Raw genomic sequence first — 19,064 nt, 5'->3', positions numbered from 1 at the left:
GAAGACCAGCAATGCCTTCTATTCCCACACGTTTATAATCTCGATTCTGCCCCACTCCGATAATTTTCTAGGCTGATTTGAACAGAAGACAAGGACACATATCTTGAGACACTATCATACACTGTTCAGTTTATCTAGAAGATTATGTAAGTTTCTTCCATTACCAGGGATAAAAATTGGACTCAAATTTAACTTAGTATTAAAATTTGCAAATACGTGCTCGGATAGAAGCGAAACCTTGGTGAATGGGGTGGGGACAGGAAGGAGAGACCCACCAGCAGAGAGGAAGGAGTTAGTTGTATAGGTGGAAGTTTGAGCTTGGGAGGAACCAGGTAGCGACCTCTCCTCTGAATAAGGGGCGCTCTGGGCCACTTCCTCTTTCTTCAGAACAATTAAGTTGGCCGTGGACTTTAATCACATTAGCAGGACAATTTTGAAACAATAATCCGAAAGAACTTTTGCCAGTGACTGCAACTTTTTGGTATCACGGAGATCAGACCCAAGCAAGCTATTTGCCTGATTACTTTTTGACCAATTTATTTTTGGTTTAGTCAGGCTTCTTTCCAAGTCTGTGCTAATCCGAACGGTTACCTTAGTATATCAATGTCCTAGTAACTGTAGCAAGGACATTTTGTTGGAAGTCATTTAAAGAGGGTATCTTTGAGTCATGTAGCATAGATAGCGGCATTTACTGAGTTTTTTACACCTAATGTTCATAAGATTTTATCTGTTGCTACCATATTTGTGAAGTTTATAAAAAATGGGTTATGGACACTATCACAAGGTGGCAAAATCAAGCTTAGAAATCAACCGATTAGTGACTCTGCTGTAAAACAGTATATATACACACAGTTTTTAGCTATACATTTATTAAATACCATTACATTAACGTTGGTGCAAAACACAATTTTTAGCTGGTGGCTCTCTACTGAGCAGCCAACACAGCATACCGGGGTTTTCAAGCCTCGGGAACTCACGAAGGAACACATAGGCAGAAGGGGTAGACAGAATAAAAATCAGCGAAAGCCAGGATATTAAAGAGTTTTGATGGTTAAGGACAAGTGGGCAAATTAAGACTTTGGAAACCAAGAAGGTGCATGGAAAAGAAAACCACGGAGGTGGACGACAAGGACACAGTAACAGCACAAGGGGATTCATCCAAGGGGCATTCCGATGGAGCAGGCAGGCTGCACCCAGCAAGGTGGGGAGGGGTTGGAAGCAGATGGGCAGACACGAGCGAGCGTGCACAGCCTGAAAAAGTTTTCATGATGGCTCCAGCCTAATTTCCCAACGCCGGTCTCCGGCGCCACAAAACCCGAGCAGCCCGACCGGAGCCGGGTGCCAGCCGCAGGGCCGGCGTGGCTGGCGCAGCGTCCGGAATTCCTGCGATGTCTGGGGCGCGGCGGCGGCTCCTCCCCGCCCCCACCGCGGCCTCCGCCGGCTTTTTCCGGCGAGGGGACCCGCGAGCCCTTCGAAGAACCGGCTCCACGCGCGGAGAGCCGCGGCCGGCGCGCTCCCCCGGGAGCGAGGCGAGCGCCGCGCCCGGACCGCGGTGAGAGCCCTCCAGGCACTGGCTAGCGGGGTGGGCTTCCCGGGTCCCCGCCCGAAGGCCGCGACTTCCCGACCCCTCCCCCGCCCGGGGCGGCGCGCCACCCCTCCCACCCCCAACGGCACAGGCGGGGCTGCGGGCGCCGGCGCGGAAGCGCGGAGCGCTGGGGCTGCGGGGGCGGCGGCGCGGGAGGCCGCGCGCGCTCCCCGGGCCGCAGTCGGCGCGGGCGCGGCGGGCGAGGGGCGGGGCGAGGCGGTCGGGAGGCGGCGGGCGCTCGCGCACAGGCCGGGCCGCCGCCTCGCCCCCCTTCCTCTGCCCCTTCCCTCCCTCTGCCCAGCCGTCCCCCTCCTTTCCCCTCCCCCGGGCGAATCACGCGCCCTCCTCTGACACTCGTAGCCGGCCTGAGCTCCGAATTTATCCTTCACGTGACCTGAGGGGGGTTGGGTGGTTGGCTGGGGACGGAGGGGGAGACGGAAAGGAGGGAACGGAATCTGCCGTTACCCGAGCAACAGGCCCCGCCCGCCGGCTCGGGGCCGGGGGGCGGGAGAAGGACGTCAGCACGTCAGCCGGGGTTTTGCGTTTTGATTGACAGTTGCTATAGCGACCGGGTCGGTCCGTCGCCATTTTGTTGGTTGGTTTTTTTTTAAACCCTTTCGCTTCCCGCCCGAATAATAATAAAAAGCCCCATTGGAGTGAGGCGGGGGTGGCGGCGGCAACCGCGGCGGGGGTATCCGGGGAGACTGCTGCCGTCGCTGCTGCTGATCGCGGCCCAGGTCGGGCTCAGGGAGCGGACACCCCGAGCGGGGGGTGCGGGCGCCGCCGCCGCCGCTTCTGCTGCTGCTGTTCCTGCTGCTGCTGTTGGTGCCGCTGCCGCCGCCGGCGAGCGGGCGGGACCGGTGTGAGTGCGAGTGTGTGTGCGAGGGAGCGTGTGCGAGGGCGAGTGTGCGCGCGGGTGTGCGGGTGTGTGCGAGTGTCTGTCTGTCTGTGCGGGGACTCGGGGGCGGGCGGTTCGGGCTCTCCTGGCGGAGGAGCCGCCGCCGCCGCCCGGGCCCCGGCGCTTCTCGCTGCGCAGGTTTGGAGCGCGCGCCATTTTGTGAGATTTACAAAATCCTCTTCGGGAAGAAGCCGCCCGCAGCAGCCGCCGTTCGGCGCCCGGCCTCGTCGCCGCCGCCCTCCACGCCGGGCCGGGCCGCGCGGCCCCGCCGCCGGGACTCGGGGCCCGGGGACTGCGGTATTTGCCGGGGAGGGGGCTGTCGCCTCCCCGGCCCCGGGCGCCGCTGGAACCGCGAGCCGGGGAGAGACTGAGCAGGCTGCGGCGCGGCCAGAAGCCGGAGCGCCGGGGGCGGAGAGAGGCGGCCGGGGCGGCGCTGGCTGCGGAGGCCGCGGCGGGAGCGGGAGCGCGGCGCGGGAGCCGGAGGCTGAGACTCACCGGAGCAAGCGGCGCGAGCGCCCCGCCATCGTCCCGGTGAGTGTCCGGCCCGGCCGCGGCCCCGCCCGGCCCGGCGCGCGGCTCCCCCGGCGGCCCGCAGCAGGGCCCGCGCCGAGGCCGGCCGGGCGGAGGGAGGGACCTGCCATTTTAGGAGGAGGCGCCGCGGGCTCGGGGCTGGCCGCCGAGGGAGGGAGCCCCAGGCCCGGTCCCGGAGGAGCGGCGGGCGCGAGCGGAGGGAAAGTTGCGGAGGGTGGGAGCGGGGGCCGCGGCCTCCGGGGAGCCGGGGCCTGGGGGGCCGCAGACAGCGCCAGACCTTCTCTGGCCGCCCGAGCGAAGGGGTGGAGGTTGTCTTCCTCCTCCTCCTCCTCCTCTTCCTCCTCATCCTCTTCCCCCAGCTCCTCCCTCGTCCCTCCTCTCGGTCCCCACCAGTGTGAGAACCGCCGGGGTGCTTCGCAAGGACAATGCACGGGTTAAGAAAATGGGGCCGGCTGCCGGGTGGGCGAGGACGGCGGGGCCGGGCCGCGCCGGGCGCCGGCGAAGGTCGGGAGCCGCCGCCTCGGCGGCCCTGGGGGTCCGCGCCGGAGCGAGGGGCACTCGCTGGCCTGCGAAGTGAGGCGGGGAGCGCGCGTGTCCCCGGCGGCTCGGGGTGGAGCGGTGACCTGCCCGGCAGCCGGGGGAGCTGGTCGCTGAGGAGAGGTGGATGAGGACGGATACCTGTGTGTCACCGCAAAACTTCACGAGTCTATTTATAGGCACAAACCCACTCTCGCTTCGGAGCCACCAAAGCTGCTGAGTAGCTCAGCACTGGGCGAAAGGCTCCTCCCTAATCCGAAATAGTTAAAAATGGTAAAATTAGTGAGTCAGTGACTCCGGCTTTTTTGCCTGTGCCTTTCGCCCAACCCTAGGTGACACGAATCCTCTAATCTAGGCGCAGCGCGTGAATGCCAGCGCCATTTGGTTCTTGAATTCCACCCAAATTGTCAGGAAATACACCTTAGAGCATTGTTTTCACACGCAGTTAAATATTGGGACGAAGAGTGCCAGATGCTGTTCTCAGACTTTTCAGTGGATTGACGAGCTTGCCCAACCAGTAGGAACTGTTCCCATTTTACAGATGAGGACACTGAGCCTGGAGAAGGGCACTGCCTGGTCTAAGGTCACACAGCTGGGAATCCAGGAGCCAGGAGGCTGTAGCCAGTCTGGACTCGTAAACCACTAGGGCGTAACTCATTATTAGAAATACTGGCAAATTTTGAAGTGATTCGTGTGTAATGACTCAGGACTGTAACCTAGAGATTGTATCCTCGTACGGTTTTTATCATGGAAAAGTAAGGTAATGGTAGTGAGCCCTCTTACTGAAACTCTTCCCTTTTTTCCCCCCAAGAAAACAATGTAGTCAATTTTTGAAAGAAAGGAATTAAAAGTATTCCTTGGTGTGTTTTGTACTTCACACTTAATTTTTATTATACTCATCTTCTGAGTATCGATGAGTCATAAAGTTTCGTGTAAAGTTATGTTTAGTTATTTTATTCTGTGAATGCTTAAGGTTCCTCTGTGACCCCTTTATACTTTGTGTCCAAAATGTTAATGAATATTAACACTTTGATTTTGGGGTGTTTTAGTAATTCAGTGGAATTACCTTTAGCTTTTGTTTCCTTAAATTTCCTACATGTTGATGAGTTACTTTAAGAGAATATTGTTTTCAAGTAGACTTTAAAAATGTGAGGCTAGAACTAAAGTTTCATGTGCTAAGGTTTTAAACTGCAGATCTTTTCAAAGAAACTGGTTATGAAAAAAGCTTACTCGATTATAGGGTTTTTTTTTTTTTTTTTAACATATACTTCAGGTATCCCAGTGCAGGATTTTCCCTGGCATAGCAGTGGTGTTTATGGTAGCTGTCCAAATTTATTTAGACTTCAAACCATGCTACAAAGTTAAGGATTCCTGTCAATGTCTACACACAGTTCTCTTGTAAGACTAGGTGTAAAAAGTTTATTTTTACCTCAAGAGAGGCAGACGTTCAGAGATCCTTACAGGAGGAAGAGTCTCCCCTTGTGTTTGCACTATGAGGGCACACTCGTTTTTACCTGGTGGGTGTTGAAAAAGGTTTGAAGGAATAGACTTGAATGAATGGTAAAGATTGGTAGCGGTGGGAAATGGACTAAGTGATCTAGTGAGATCTTTGTTATTGTTAGGAATTTGAGATCTAAGTATAAGATCATTTCTTAAACCTTTTAAAGATATTTTGGTGGGACCTGTTAGAAACTTGACAAACACATTATTTCGTGCAAGGGATTTAAAAACTAAGAAGTCCAAGTTTTTAGAGGCACTAACATTTAAGATAATAGAAAACGTTCCATATTAGCGCAATGTCTTGTTAGGGAATGTGGATAGTAAAAACAACCATTTGTTAAAAAAATTTTTTCCCCTCTAAAATATCGTCTGAGGTTTGTTCCTTAGTGTTATTTACGAGAGCTATTGTTATGGAGAGTTAATGTTTATGACTTAATAAAGATATGGGAGTGGAGAGGCCTAGGTGACTGCAACAATGTATTTAAGCAATTTACATTGGGTTTTTATAGTGCTATGAATATTTATCTGCAGATGGAAAATTCAGGATACCTTGTTATAAACATGATAAGACAGTGACCTTTGGCATGCATTTTGTTTTGTAACTACACTAATGAAGTGTTAATTTGGATTCAGTCTTGGTTTTCACTTGAAAACCATTTTTTTTTTTTTTAAAGAAATAGCTTAGAAATTTAGACTGCCCTGAGGTGTTTTTGTGTGCCTGTGTGTGGTTGACAAGTATCTAGTTATGAGAAGAAAATGTGGATAGAATTAACTATTATAGGTGAGAAGGGAATTGCCTTATATATGCCATTAAACACAGACTAGTGGAAGGTTGGACTTGACTTGTGACTTTCTTGGTACTTGTGATGAGGCGTGTGCCAGTTTGTCTTTGCTTTGGCATTAGCTTTCCTCGTATTTCAGAGGGCTTTCACATTTCCTATACATACATAGGAAACAGTTTCATTCCCCCACCCCCCAAGAAGAAGCTTATCTCAACCCAGCAAAACCCAAAAGCTTCCACAAAGTCTTTATCAAGAACTTAGTGCTTCATCCCCAAAGTTGTATTAGTCTTATTTTATAGTATTCATAAGCAGTTATTTAAGCTGAACTAAGAATCTTTACTCTCCGTTGAGTATTTCGGTGATTTTACCTCCGTTTATGTTTGTCTATTTTAGATTAAGGAGTAAAGATATTACTGGAAACTATTGTATGTGTTTCCTGAAACTTGATACTAACAGTTTGCCCTGTGAAAGTGATTTGTGTGACTAGTAGAATAGCACTTTATGTATATATATAGGGGCTTTGCCTTTTAAAAGACTTTTTAACCGGATGTTATCTTGACTGTTGGGCAATTTTCTGATGGCTGGAGAAGTTGTAATTTATAATCCAAAGCTAGCTCAACTTTGGATTAAAAAGTTTGGAGAGTTAAAATTTGTGTTTAATGACTTGGAAAAATCAGTAAATTACATTAAATTACCTAAAATTTCTTCTCAGTTGCTCCCAAATGAAGAAAGCTTTTGAAATCTTTCTTTATGTCAGTGCTACAATGTTAAGCTAGTTGTAATGTTTACCATAGGGGTGTTTGAAAGTGAAATGTAGACTTCATGTGACTGAAATAGTAATTGAAGGTTCTTATTGGGTAATTGAAGTCAGATCTTATTTCTTAATCTACTGGCTCTAAGCAGCCTTAGTTTGAGGTTTTTTTTGTTTTTTTTTGTTTTTTTGTATATGAAAACAAAATGTTGTGGAAATATTGCACTGTAGAAGCCAGCTAGGTATTTAAAAAGTTAAGCATTTGCTTTGAAATCCTACTTCCAGTGTACTAAAATGAGTGAGAATCATTTATTGGAGATAATACCTTACATTGAACACCAAAAATGCTGTGGTTCCTCCTGGGCACATGTTTTGCTAATGTAGAACCATTTTGGTGTCTTGGCAATTGATTCTTCTACCAGAACTGTGTATCTTCTCTTCTAGAAGGTGATTTTTAAAAGATGGTATTACTGTTAAAACTAAGTTTTGACAAATTACACATATATATACACATACACTTTGTTTTGGGGCACATGGTCATATCTGATATACAGTGAGTAATAGCTTAAAATGTGTCTTTGTTCTTGTTAGTGATTATTCTTGTTTTATCTCCCCATGTTAGAAAAGTTTGTTTTAATTGATTTTTGGAGGGGGCCCACTGAAATGGTTTAACATGGAATGAAACTGGCTTTTCAGCATCAACTCTGTTTTAAATAATCCCTGTTCATTAAATAACCCCCTAATTTTTCTGAGTGTATAAAGTTTCCAGTGACAAGATTGGATTTTTAAATTTTTAAAAAGCTTTCACAAAAGTCTTTTCTGTATTATCATTACCTATATTATTCAATAATAGAGAGCCATTGTGGCATCTTGGCAGTTGGTTCTTCTACCAGAGCTATGCATTTTCTCTTCCATGTTTTTCAAAAAAGCTTTCACACGTCCGTAAGGACGTGTATGGTTAAGGCTTGCATCTTGGTATCCATGTATTTGGGCAAAAAGATGCTTGAGGCCAGATGTGGTGGCTCACACTTGTAATCCCAGCACTTTGGGAGGCCTAGGTGGGCGAATCACTTGAGGTGAGGAGTTCGAGATCAGCTTGAGCAACATGGTGAAACCCTGTTTCAAAAGGAAAAAAAAAGCTTGAATTGTGACATCTGTCTGCTTGCTTTTTAGTTACGGACAGCAGTTGAGGCGGTATGATACTGTGGAAAGATCTCTTGCCCCTGAAACTGTGAACAGAGTCTCCAGTCTGGCTGACCTGAGTCTCAACAGGTTCTGTTGGCCGTGTGACTTTAGGCACAGTGATTTCACCAGACATCAGTTTCTTCATCTGTAAGATGAGGTTGATGGTAATTAGTATAGGAATCTTGTGACAATTAAGATAATGCATGTACATTTCTTCTCTCCCACTTTTCCTCTCCTCATCTTCATTCATACTCATTCTGTGATCCTAGCATAAGTATTTTCTTCAGGGAGACCTACCCCAAACCCTAGTCCAGGTAGCTTTTTTGGCCATACATTCTTTTTTTGGCCAAGCAGGACCATCTGTTTTTCTTTGACAACTGTTACTGCAGTTATTCATGTATGTTCATATATATAATTGTTCATTTAATTTCAGCTTCTCAGATTTTAAAGTCTGTTTGGACAGGAGTAAGGCTTTCTTGATGATGGCTATAACTCCAGTGCTTGGCACGTAGGGAGTTTAGATTAATGGGATGATGGAATGCGGAACCTGTATGGGGAATCCTTCCTGACTCTGCCACTCCTTGGCCATGTCATCTTGTGCAAAATAGCTTCTCCTTGCTTCAGTATCCTATATGTCAGGTATAGATAGCACTGGCTGCTTTCCCCAGGATTTTGAGAGTATGAAATGAGACAATATAATGAAATGCTTTGTAAAAGTGTAAAATGCCATGTAAATATAAAATGGCATGTAGCAATAGTCTCAGTAGTGGGATTATCCAGTAGGAAGCTTTATTGTGACGTAAAGTAAGAATTTATAATTAGAGTTTTAGCTTTGCTGAGTTGGTTGATAGCTGCTATTTAATAGTTATGATAAATTTAAGCTTTCTTTATGTACTAGTTAGAATGTAGATGGGCCTGTTTTTGACTATAGTGGCTTAAACGAGAAGTTTATTTTTCCTTCATGAAACAACAATATAACTTATCAAAGGCTGATATGGTGGCACCATGATATGAGGGAGCTTGGTGTCTTCTGTCTTGTCGCTTTCTTGTGCTTAAGGAGATACCATTTTCTTCACAGTACAAGGCAGCTTCCCACTACATCCATGGTCCAGGAATAGGGTTTTGGGAAGGCACATTCCACTCCTTTAAAGACAAACTGGAAGTTGCATACATGTCTTTTGTTCATACCCTGTTGGTCAGAACTTAGTCATGTGGCCATGTTTAGATGCAAAGGAGTCTGGGATATGTGGTCTTTGATAGGTGGCTATTTGTCTGAAAATTTGTGTCTACTGAAAGAAGGGGACAATGGGGGATGAATACATGTTGCCTATCACACTTTCAAATGTTTTGAGAGAAAATTCCAGAAATAAACTTTGAAAAGACAATGGATTGCTCTAATTAGTAAGTTTATTTTCTGTGTTTGATCATGAATCTCTAAAACTATGGTATGCAAATTCAAGTAGACAATTACTTATGCAAAATACACATACATGGTCAGATTAGAAAAGTGTAATTATTAATAGTGAAGGGATTTTAGGACTAATAACAGTTACTTTACTGACACTTTATTTTCTGATAAAAACATGGTTCTTGATTGCTGTGATTGCATCATACAAACAATATTTGAAACCTAAGCGTTTGCATTTAGTGTTAATAGTTAAGTGGACCATACTGGATGTCTTCCTCTCATGTCCTCAGCAAACAATGCTGTGGTAACACTTGCATGTTGTCAGGATTTCATAAAGATTTGAGTCACAGAACACAGCAAGAAGGATGATAGCAGAAATATTGAAACACACATTTACTATCTCTCTTTAATTCCTGTGGATGTGAAAAAAGAGAAATATGTAAGATTCCTTTTAACTATATTATTAGATCTAGTAGGGACTTGGGAAAACTAATGGTTCCCAAACAGTCTTCTGGAGAACTTGTCAAAAGTTAAGAGATTTCTAAGCTCAGATGCCTCTCTTTCTATAGGTTTGGAGTGATGCTCTGGAATCTGCTTTCTTAATAAGGACTCCAGGTAATCCTGATGTAGTAGGAACATTTTGAGAAACGCTGATACAGTTCATTTCTCACATACTAGAGAAGGAGTTGGGTGCAGAGGACTAGTCAGTGCCTGAGAGTAAGCAGGCCTGGGACTCTCGTTATTTCTCCTGACTCTTGGTTCTTTGTTCTTTCTACAGAAGGGTGATAAAGGACAAGGTGTACGGAGTACAGTGGAATTTTATAGGGATAGTTCTCATAAAGTAAGTATGTGGCTTTTTATGTGGGAGCTCCTGTCTAGTGAATGGTTGGCTCGGTTATCCTTTTTGCCCTATAGAAAAATAATCTGCATATTTAAATACTCAAGTGAATATTTAAAGGCAAAGTGAATATTTAAAGTGAAGTAAATATTTAAAGGTGAGAAGCTGAAGGTTTTAAATAAGGTTTTGTTAGTATCATTACTGTAGTGGGCAGTATCTATACAGCATTAGAGTAGATGTATAGGAAGCTGTTTACTTGCATGATTAGAGGGAACAAAGGTAGTTCTTGTCCTCAAATTACTACTTCACTTTTCAGTTGCTTTTAATTTTTACTGTTGGAATTCATTTCATTAGATTAAGATAAAATCTGGATTCCCTAATTTAAAATGAGAATACTCCCGGAGGAATATTCTTTACCTGTTATCAGGTGAGCACTTTATTTTGATCAGTTAGCTGGCTGTCATTATTATTAGATGTAGCTTGGAAACCCCACAACACTCAGTTGGAACAGGTGTGCCTGTTTTTGCATCCTAAAGTTGCCTTTTGGCCTGCCAAGCCCCCCTTTCCTGTACCCATATAAACCCTAAACCCCAGGCCCCACAAGCAGGTGAGGAGATGAACAGAAGAGCAGAAGAACAGCAGAATGGCGCGGCAGAGAGAAGAGAAGGAGAGTCTGAGTGCTGGGAGGAGTTCCACTGGGGGCGGTCGAAGAGGAGATGAGCCGTGCAGTGCAGGTGTCAGTCCAGACATCGGAATGATGCTTGCGCTAAGAACCTTTTGGAAAGGAGGAAAGAATACAGGATGTGTGTCCTTTCCTGAGAAAAATGAAGGGTGTTTGAGGAATGTCAGCTTGTGGTATGGTCATGGGAAGGTTCATGTGAGGATTCTCTGGTAGCCAGAAGTTGTCGTGTTAGCCTGCCTGGATGGCTTCCCATCACTGAGAGCGTTGGTAATGGCACCAAGGGTAATTCTGTCTAGGACTCACTGCACTTGATTAACTATTGGACTAGAGGGCATGTCCCTGTTTTCTTACTGTCTTATTTGTTAGGGCTTCTGTTTGAGCAGTCTTATAAAACATAATAGAAGGTCCAGTTCTGATCATCTAGATTATTTTAGTTTTTAAAGATGTACAAGTGGTATATAGTTTAAAAACACAAGCTCTGTGGAATGATAGCAGATAGCAGATCATTTCCCCTTTCTCATGCTCCATACTAATAGCTGTTCAGTTTTTCCTACCAGAAATGTATGCATGTGTACATACCAACACAGTTATTTTAATATGTATTGTGTTAGAGAACTGTGTATGAGCCGAATTATTTTTAAGTGCATAGACAGTAGGTGTATGTGTATGTGTGTATGTGTGCATTGTCTATGTACTTAAAACCTAAACCAAATGGGATCATACATACTAAACACACGGTTTTGCAACTCAGTTTTGCAACTTTTGTTTTATCATAGAAATATTTCCTTATCAGCTCACAGAGCTCCCGTTTGTTTTTTTCTTTTTTCTTTTCTTTTTTTTTTTTTTTTTAAATTTGAGACGGGGTCTCACTTTGTCACTGAGGCTGAAGTACAGATGCATGGTCATAGATCACTGCAGCCTTGCCCTCCTGGGCTCAAGTGATCCTCACACCTCAGCCTTCTGAGTAGCTGGGATTATAGGCGCGCACCACCATGCCCAGCTAATTTTTAAGTTTTTTTTGTGGAGACAGTCTTGGTATGTTGCCTGGGCTGGTCTTGAACTTCTGGCCTCAGTGATCCTCCCATCTTGTCCTCCCACAATGCAGGTGTGAGCCACTGTACCCAGCCCCTATTGTTTTTAATGGTTGTATGCTGTTTCATGGATGTACCTCTAGTCAGACTGCATTAAAGGACATTTAAATTAATATTTTTGCTCTTTTAAACAATTTTGCTGTGTACTTCCTTGCATATATGGTTGTGTTCTGTGAGTATTGGCAATAGGATACCTATTTAGAAGGAAAGTGGCTGGTTCACCAGGTATGTATACATTTGAATATGTATTGCCATATTGTCTTCCAGAAAGTAGCACTAGTTTATGCTTTCACCAGCAGCGTCTGAAAGTGTATAGTTTCTCAAATCTCACCAACACTGTTGTTATCCGTCTTAGATTTTTGTGAATGTAATAGGTGAATAATGATGTCTAGTTGTTTGGATTTGCATATCTTTAATTATGACTGAGTTTGAACACCTTAAGTTGTGCTATACGCTTTTTATTTTAAATAACAAAATATTCTTCATCAGATATGTGCTGTAGTTAAAGTATTTTCTGGTTTCTCTTTATTTCTTTACTCTGTTGGTTGAATAACTGATGTTTTGATAAATTGTAAATGCCTGCAGAAAAGGGGGCTCTTGTTCTTCAATTGACCGAGGACATTTCTTCAGAGGACATTTGCATGTTCTCTGTATGAGATATGAGTGGTGATGGCAGAAGCTTTTGACTAAAAAAGTGAATAATATTTGGTTACATCTGCTCTTAATGTTGAGATAGGTGTGTGAATACAGGAAAACTTAAACACAGACAAGACCATGGCCATGAACAGTTAGAGGGCTTTACAAATGGAGAGCTAGAAGAGCACAGGAAGTAAGACAGTTCCGGGGATGTGAGTGTGTATTGTGGAGGAGATGGGACTGGATCTCGATCTTGAGGAGTGGATAGGCTTTTTATGGTGGAGCCTGGGGACTTGACAGTCAACTGGATGAAGTCATGTGGGCAACCACTCGTGGTGGGTGAGATGAAGGTGACTTTGGAGAATGACAAGAATCATATGCCTGAAGCATCAGATGAGAGAGGGAGGGAGAGTGAGTTTGGTATGCTCGGGAAGTGAAGGGGACAGTTGTGGACATGAGAGGGGTGATGAATCTTTAAATATTATAAAGAATTTGAATTTGGGGCGATTGAGGGTTTTTCAGCAGGGAATGAGGACAGATCTCTGGGTTGGGGGAGGTGACATTGTAATGTAAGAAGGAGGGTTTGGAAGGCAGGACTCTTCTAGATGTGATTTTGTAGGCAGGGAGTACGAAGAGGTGAAAAGTAGAAGACAGATGGGAAAACCTTAAAAATATTCTTAATTATACTTTAATTTCCAACAGACCAAAGTGAGTATTTCTGGATTCAAACAGCAATGTGACCAAGTTTTTGGATAGGAAGAAGAGTATTAAGCTTTGTTGGCAGCATAGTAAAAGGTTTTAGGAATGCAGTGATTGGTTTAGTGGGACATGGAGAGTATTTCGTACTGAGGACTCGAAGGAACTGTTGAAGAACAGAGGATAGAATTATTATTGTAGTTCAGAACTTACATTAAGAACAGGTGGAAATAATTTGCAGCACCATTAAATATGAGCTAAAAAATGGGACAGTGGGAAAAGGCAGTGTTTGAAGCTGTGAATCTGTAAAGGAAAAGGTGGTGTCATAATTCATGGTTTGCAAAATAGTAGCTGAGCATGTGAGCAATTTCATTTTTCCTGAACATCTTAGTATTTCCCTAAAAAAATCTCATTCTCATTAGCTAGGCGTGGTGGCATGCGCCTGTAGTCCCAGCTACTCGGGAGGCTGAGCCAGGAGAATTGCTTGAACCTGGGAGGCAGAGGTTGCAGTGAGCCGAGGTTGTGCCACAGCAGTCCAGCCTGGTGCCTGATGACGGAGTGAGACTCTTCCCAAAAAAAAAAAAAAAAAAAAAATCTCATGTTCTCTTTATTTTTACATGTATCCTAATTGGATTGGTTATTTAAAAAGCGTTTATCTTGTAGGTGATAGAACTGTTTACTGGGCACCTGCTGGTGCCACATACGGAACTGAGTGCCTGGGAATCAGTAATAAAACAAAGGCCACCCCTGTCTTTGCTCTCATGGAAGTTATGCTCTGGTTCGGGGAAATCTTTAATAGTTCTTGAGAAGGCTTAAGGACTCAGTCTAGACTAGACATCAATTAAATTTTCCTTAAAGGGAATGTAGAGTCTATAAAATGGAATCATTTTTGATGTTGCTTTTGAAGGTCAGAAAATTTTTGTTTCATTTTAGAATCCTTTTAACAGTTAATTTTGACTTAAAAGTTTGTTTGATAAAAATAAGACTCTAGTCCATAAGACAAATAATGTCTGCCGAAAAATTTGTTCTGATTTGGTTATTTTCCTTGAAAAGAATAACTTACCACAGTGGTGTTTTTCACTTCACATCAAATGTTCATTACTGAGAGACATTGCTTCTGTGGTATAAAAGATTGTTTTGTGAAAGTTTTTTGAAACAACAATGGTAAGAAAACTAATAGGATCTCAATGAGTATTTCACAATTTATTTTATTTTATTTTTTTTGCATTTCCTTGTTGTGCTTCTGTAGTACAATTTAAAACATCAGTAAAGCTAGGTAAATTTACCTAGGAATTGGCCTGAAGGCCCACAGTTACTCAGCAATATTAGAGTCAGCTATGCAAAGGGAGAAGCTAGGCATTTTAAGATTCATGGGAGACAGTTTGTAGGAAGGCTGTTTGCTGAGTAAGACAGAGATACAGACATACAGAGTAAAGGGTGTGGGTCTATAGGGAAGGTCAAAGAATAAGGAAAGTTCACTTTCGTGAGCAGAAATGGAAGAGGGATTTAAGCAAATAGATGAACAGGAATTTTTCCCTCTTAAAAAAAACCTACACAATTTTAAAATGATTTATTCTGACTTTTGGGGTAAAGACTACATTAGTCACAGGACCCATCAGCCCTGCCACCTGAATGATCTGGATCCAGTTCACTTACTCTTCTCGCTGGTCTCCAGATCATGTGACTCTGCCAGCTCCTGGTCTCTGCATGTGCTGCTTCCTTGGTTTGGGATCATCGCTGCGTTATTTTAGTTAACTTCTCTTCCTCCTCCAGTTTCAGCTCAGATACCACTTAGTCAGGGAAGCACCTTTCCTTCTATCAGCTCTTTGCTTTTAAAATCTCATCTCCTTGTACTCTTGCTTCGTAACGCTTATTATAGTTGGTGATTTTTTAGTGCTTGTTTGGTTAATGCCCTCCAGAGGTCGGTGGGACCAGTGGTGTTTTGCTCTCTCTTGCAATCTGAGGGTTGGTGGGGTGCTTGGCACATAGTAAACACTAAATAAACATTTGTTGAATGAATCAGTGAACTACAGTCTTTACTAATTGGTCTCAAGGACCGAAACCTACAGTAGGAAGATGTTTGTGCACTTGGAGTAAGAGAGGAACAGAGAAATAAGGGAGCTTTGAGGAAAAAGGAAAAGGTGAATTTTTTAAAAGATAGGATTAGAAAGCTTTATGTAGTTAGGAGAAAATTACTTGTGGAATAACTCAACAAATGCATATGAAATGCCTACTATGTATTGAAAACCAGATATTGTGAATGTGGAGTGAAAAGATTCTGCCTTCTGTGTTAAAGGAGTATATATGTAATTATAGTAGTTTATTGAAAATGGGGACCGTCCTTAGTGGTCATTAGGAACAGTTACAAGTCTTGGAGAGGAATCACCCTGGATCAGGATCTTCTTCGCTGTTCTAGCTGACATAGGAAGTTCATTCAGCAGTTATATCTGGAATGTAGCTCCAGCATTTGTAGTAGCTGTCAGGTGCAAATTGAATATGAGTGCTATAGCCAGGTGTGGTGGTGCTCCCCGGTAGTCCAGCTGCTCAGGAGTCTGAGGCAGGAGGATCGCTTGATTCTGGGAGGTCGAGGCTGCAGTGAGATGTGTGTTTGTGCCATTGTACTCCAGCCTGGGCAGGTGCACCCACAGTGAGACCCTGTCTCAAAAATGAACAGCAGCAAAAATCCCTGTATCTGTGTTTTTTTTTTTGTTTTGTTTTTTTTTAAAGACTGACAGAATAGTTAAGTTCATTTTGATTCTTTTTGGCTTTAGCTTCAAGTTTGGACAACAGAACAGAATGAGGGAAAGTTTGTAGTATGGACAGGTTTTCAAAAGAATGAGTTGTGTAGTTAGAAAATTATTGAAGCTGTTGATCTTGTCAAGTGAAAGAGCTTTCTTAAAGCTTGTAAGAGATTTGTTTGGACATAGTTTTGTGATCTTTTTCAGTGACTGGTTTCTGTAGTAGATACTTGGAAAAGTGAATAATCAGATGATAATTTGTTGCAGGTCTCTCTGCCTGGCTCCATGTTAGGCTCTTGGGACATAATAGTGAATCAGATGGATATTCATGGTTCCTGCCCTCATAAAGCTTTCTTTTTTAAAAAAAAAAAATTAAACTTTTATCGTGGCAGTGGGTATCTCACTATGTTGCCCAGGCTAGTCCAAACTCCTGGGTTCAGGTGATCCTTCTGCCTCAGCCTCATGAAGCATACGCCACTTTGCCTGGCTCGTGAAGCTTTCAGTTAGTCAGAACTCCATGGAGTGAAGTGTAAAGGAAAACCTGGCTTGTGGCTCAGGTGAGCAGTTTTATTTATTTATTTATTTATAATTTCTTGAACTTAGTTTTGGTGGTACCATTTTAGACTACTTTAAACTACTTGTTGGCTTTATTTCTGGTAACATAGGGAGTGTGGGATCACTGATAATACCAGGGTAAAATAAAAACTTGGACCTTTTGGCAGATTACGTTTAAAAAGAGGTATTTGTGTAAATCTGAGTTTCTCCTCTTAAAAAATAAGCTTCTATTTAGTAATGGTAACAACAGCTACTATTAATCAGTTACCTGCAGCAGACCAGCCACTGGTCTATTGAATGAATAACTATTGTTAGTTATTTTAAATATTTACAGCAACCATAAAAAGTGATTGGTATTATCCCTGTTTTATAAGTTGCAAGGAAGTAAATCATAGTAGATTGCATATGCCACTTCCAGACAATAAGAAGCCCAAACAATTAAGTGCCCTAAAGTTAAACATTTTAGAGAAAAAGAAGAGTTTCTGTAACCCATTAATTGAAGAAATAGATAAAAGTTCTGGCATACTGGGATTGATGCCTTGTGCCATGCCATTGTTTCATTAGTTTTTTTTGGATTATCTAACACCTTTCTCCGTTTGGGGAATTCTTTACCTTAGGAGTTTTGATGGGAGGCAGAGATCTCCACCATTAAAAAAGCTAATTGTTCATTTTTCCCTGCCACTTTTGCAGTTAGGATGCAATCTTGTGGCTTCCATAACTGGCTGTGCTTGACTGCCTCAGAGGCCAGTGATTTGCAGAAGCAGGGAGTATGTAGAATCTGTGTTCATAGTCAAGGAGGGACGGGGATGGGATGGCAGCTGTATCTGTTTTTGATAGGCAGCGGTGACTGAGATTGCAACATGTAGTGCCTGGTGTCGGTAACAGTATAAGCTGTAGTGCTTGAGTCTCGTTTGGTCTTCATTGGACCATATCTGTGGTTTGAATTTTGGATGTTCTTGACTATGTAGTCTTCCAGCCTGGCCCCCAAGGGTTTTCTGTGAGTTGCCTAATATACTTTAATAACTTCCTTGCAGCTTAAACAAAGCCTGAGCCAATTTCTTTGTTTGCAACTAAGAACCTTTACTTGGAAGATGCTAATTAAGACAATAGACAATTCCAAGAAACTCTCCTGGGTCAGGTTTACCTGCATATAGATTAGAATTTACTAATGAAAAGAGTTCACAGTATTTATTAAGTGAAATACTTAGAAACCTATTTATTGATTTAATTAGTCTGTTGAATTTGAGTGCCTGTTGTTGGCTGTGGTATGTTGTAGGTGTTAAGGATACAGGAGTGACAAGATTGACAAGATCCCTGCACTCAGGGCTTATGTTGCATCATAAGATGTAGAATAAACAAAGCAAATAACATAATTACAAAAATTGATAACTGCCATGAAAAAATAAAGATGGGGTGATGTGGTAGGCAATGGTGTATGTGTTTATGTAGCAGTTGTATCTTATAAAACATTTAAACTTCAATGTTGGGAATCCAAGTTTCTGCCTGTGACTATTCTGAATTTGCCTTCCTACTGTAAACCTCTAGAAAACTGGACAAAACACAGGGAACAACTGTTTTTAGATATCAGATAATAGGCAGCACAGGACTGTGATCCCTGACTGATGGGAACCAAATGAGATGAGCCCTGTGATGGTCAGTTTTCTGTTTGAAGGGACTTTTCAGGCTTCAGTGCAGGATGGGGGATCCCAAATAAAGCCACGTGGCTCCACCGAGTTGAGAAAACAAAGATTGGGGTTGAGGTAACCAAGGGTGGTTGTCTTTTAAGGAGCAGAGTTCTGGAGAGGAGGGAGCTATGCTAAGAGTTTTTAAACATCTACTTAGTGGTCCCCTGAAGTGTTTGATTGTACATGTATAAGGTGAAGATTCATAAAAGAACAATTTTTGGAGGAGCTGTAAGCAGAACAAATCTCAGAGTTTACAGAGGGCAGGAAATTATATGAGTCCCTTATAACCAAGAGTGGAAAGGATGCAGGATTCATTGAGACCCCGGAAAAGTTATGTCTTAGTAGTGGGGCTAAACTAGTCCTGAAGTAAAGACTCTTAGCTCTGTCTGTAAAAGGCTTAAAAGCAAGCCTTGAAAGAAGCAAACCAATCTGAAAGTAATGTAATTAATCGCCTGTTATTGCAATGCCCAACGTTCTTTAAATAACAGATTCTAATACTAACCATGTAAAATGTCCAGCATGCAATCAAAAATTACTGAATATTTAAAGAAGCAGGTTAACATGACTCAATTAGGAGATGAAACATTTGAAACTTAGAACTCACATAGATGTTAGGGTTGACAAAGATATTAAAACAGTTGTAACTGTATTTCATATGTTCAGAAAGTTTGGCAGAAACGTGGAAGGTATAAGAAAGACCCAGATAAAACTTTTAGCAGCAAAATCTATAATATGTGATATGAAAAATACACTGGATTGCGTTAATGGTATTTTAGACATTTAGAAAAAAAGATTAGTGAACTTGAAGACAGAAAACTTAGTCAATAGAAATAGTAATGACAGATAATGGAATTAGCAGACAAGGTTTTTAAAATGGCTGCCATAAAATGCAGCATCAGATTGTGATTAATGTGGACATCTCGGATGTGAGGTTTGCTTAAGAATAATTGTGACAAGCAGAAGTTG

The 19,064-nt window shown here is 43.1% G+C and overlaps 1 protein-coding gene across 1 annotated transcript in view; it reads left to right on the top strand.

Moving 5' to 3' along the window:
* Window positions 1-1,097: 1,097 nt before the first annotated feature.
* Window positions 1,098-19,064, top strand: part of LOC141581995 (uncharacterized) — a 57,168-nt gene continuing 39,201 nt past the window's right edge. The window contains exons 1-3 of the mRNA XM_074389252.1: window positions 1,098-1,201; window positions 1,279-1,804; window positions 2,232-3,014. Of these exons, the coding sequence (XP_074245353.1) occupies window positions 1,098-1,201; window positions 1,279-1,804; window positions 2,232-3,014 (1,413 nt within the window). The remainder of the gene's footprint in view (window positions 1,202-1,278; window positions 1,805-2,231; window positions 3,015-19,064) is intronic.

This window comes from Saimiri boliviensis, chromosome 18 (assembly GCF_048565385.1).
Source record: "Saimiri boliviensis isolate mSaiBol1 chromosome 18, mSaiBol1.pri, whole genome shotgun sequence".
Taxonomy (NCBI): Eukaryota; Metazoa; Chordata; class Mammalia; order Primates; family Cebidae; genus Saimiri; species Saimiri boliviensis.
The sequence above is the reverse complement of the archived record's forward strand: the minus strand, read 5'-3'. Positions and strand labels throughout refer to the sequence as shown.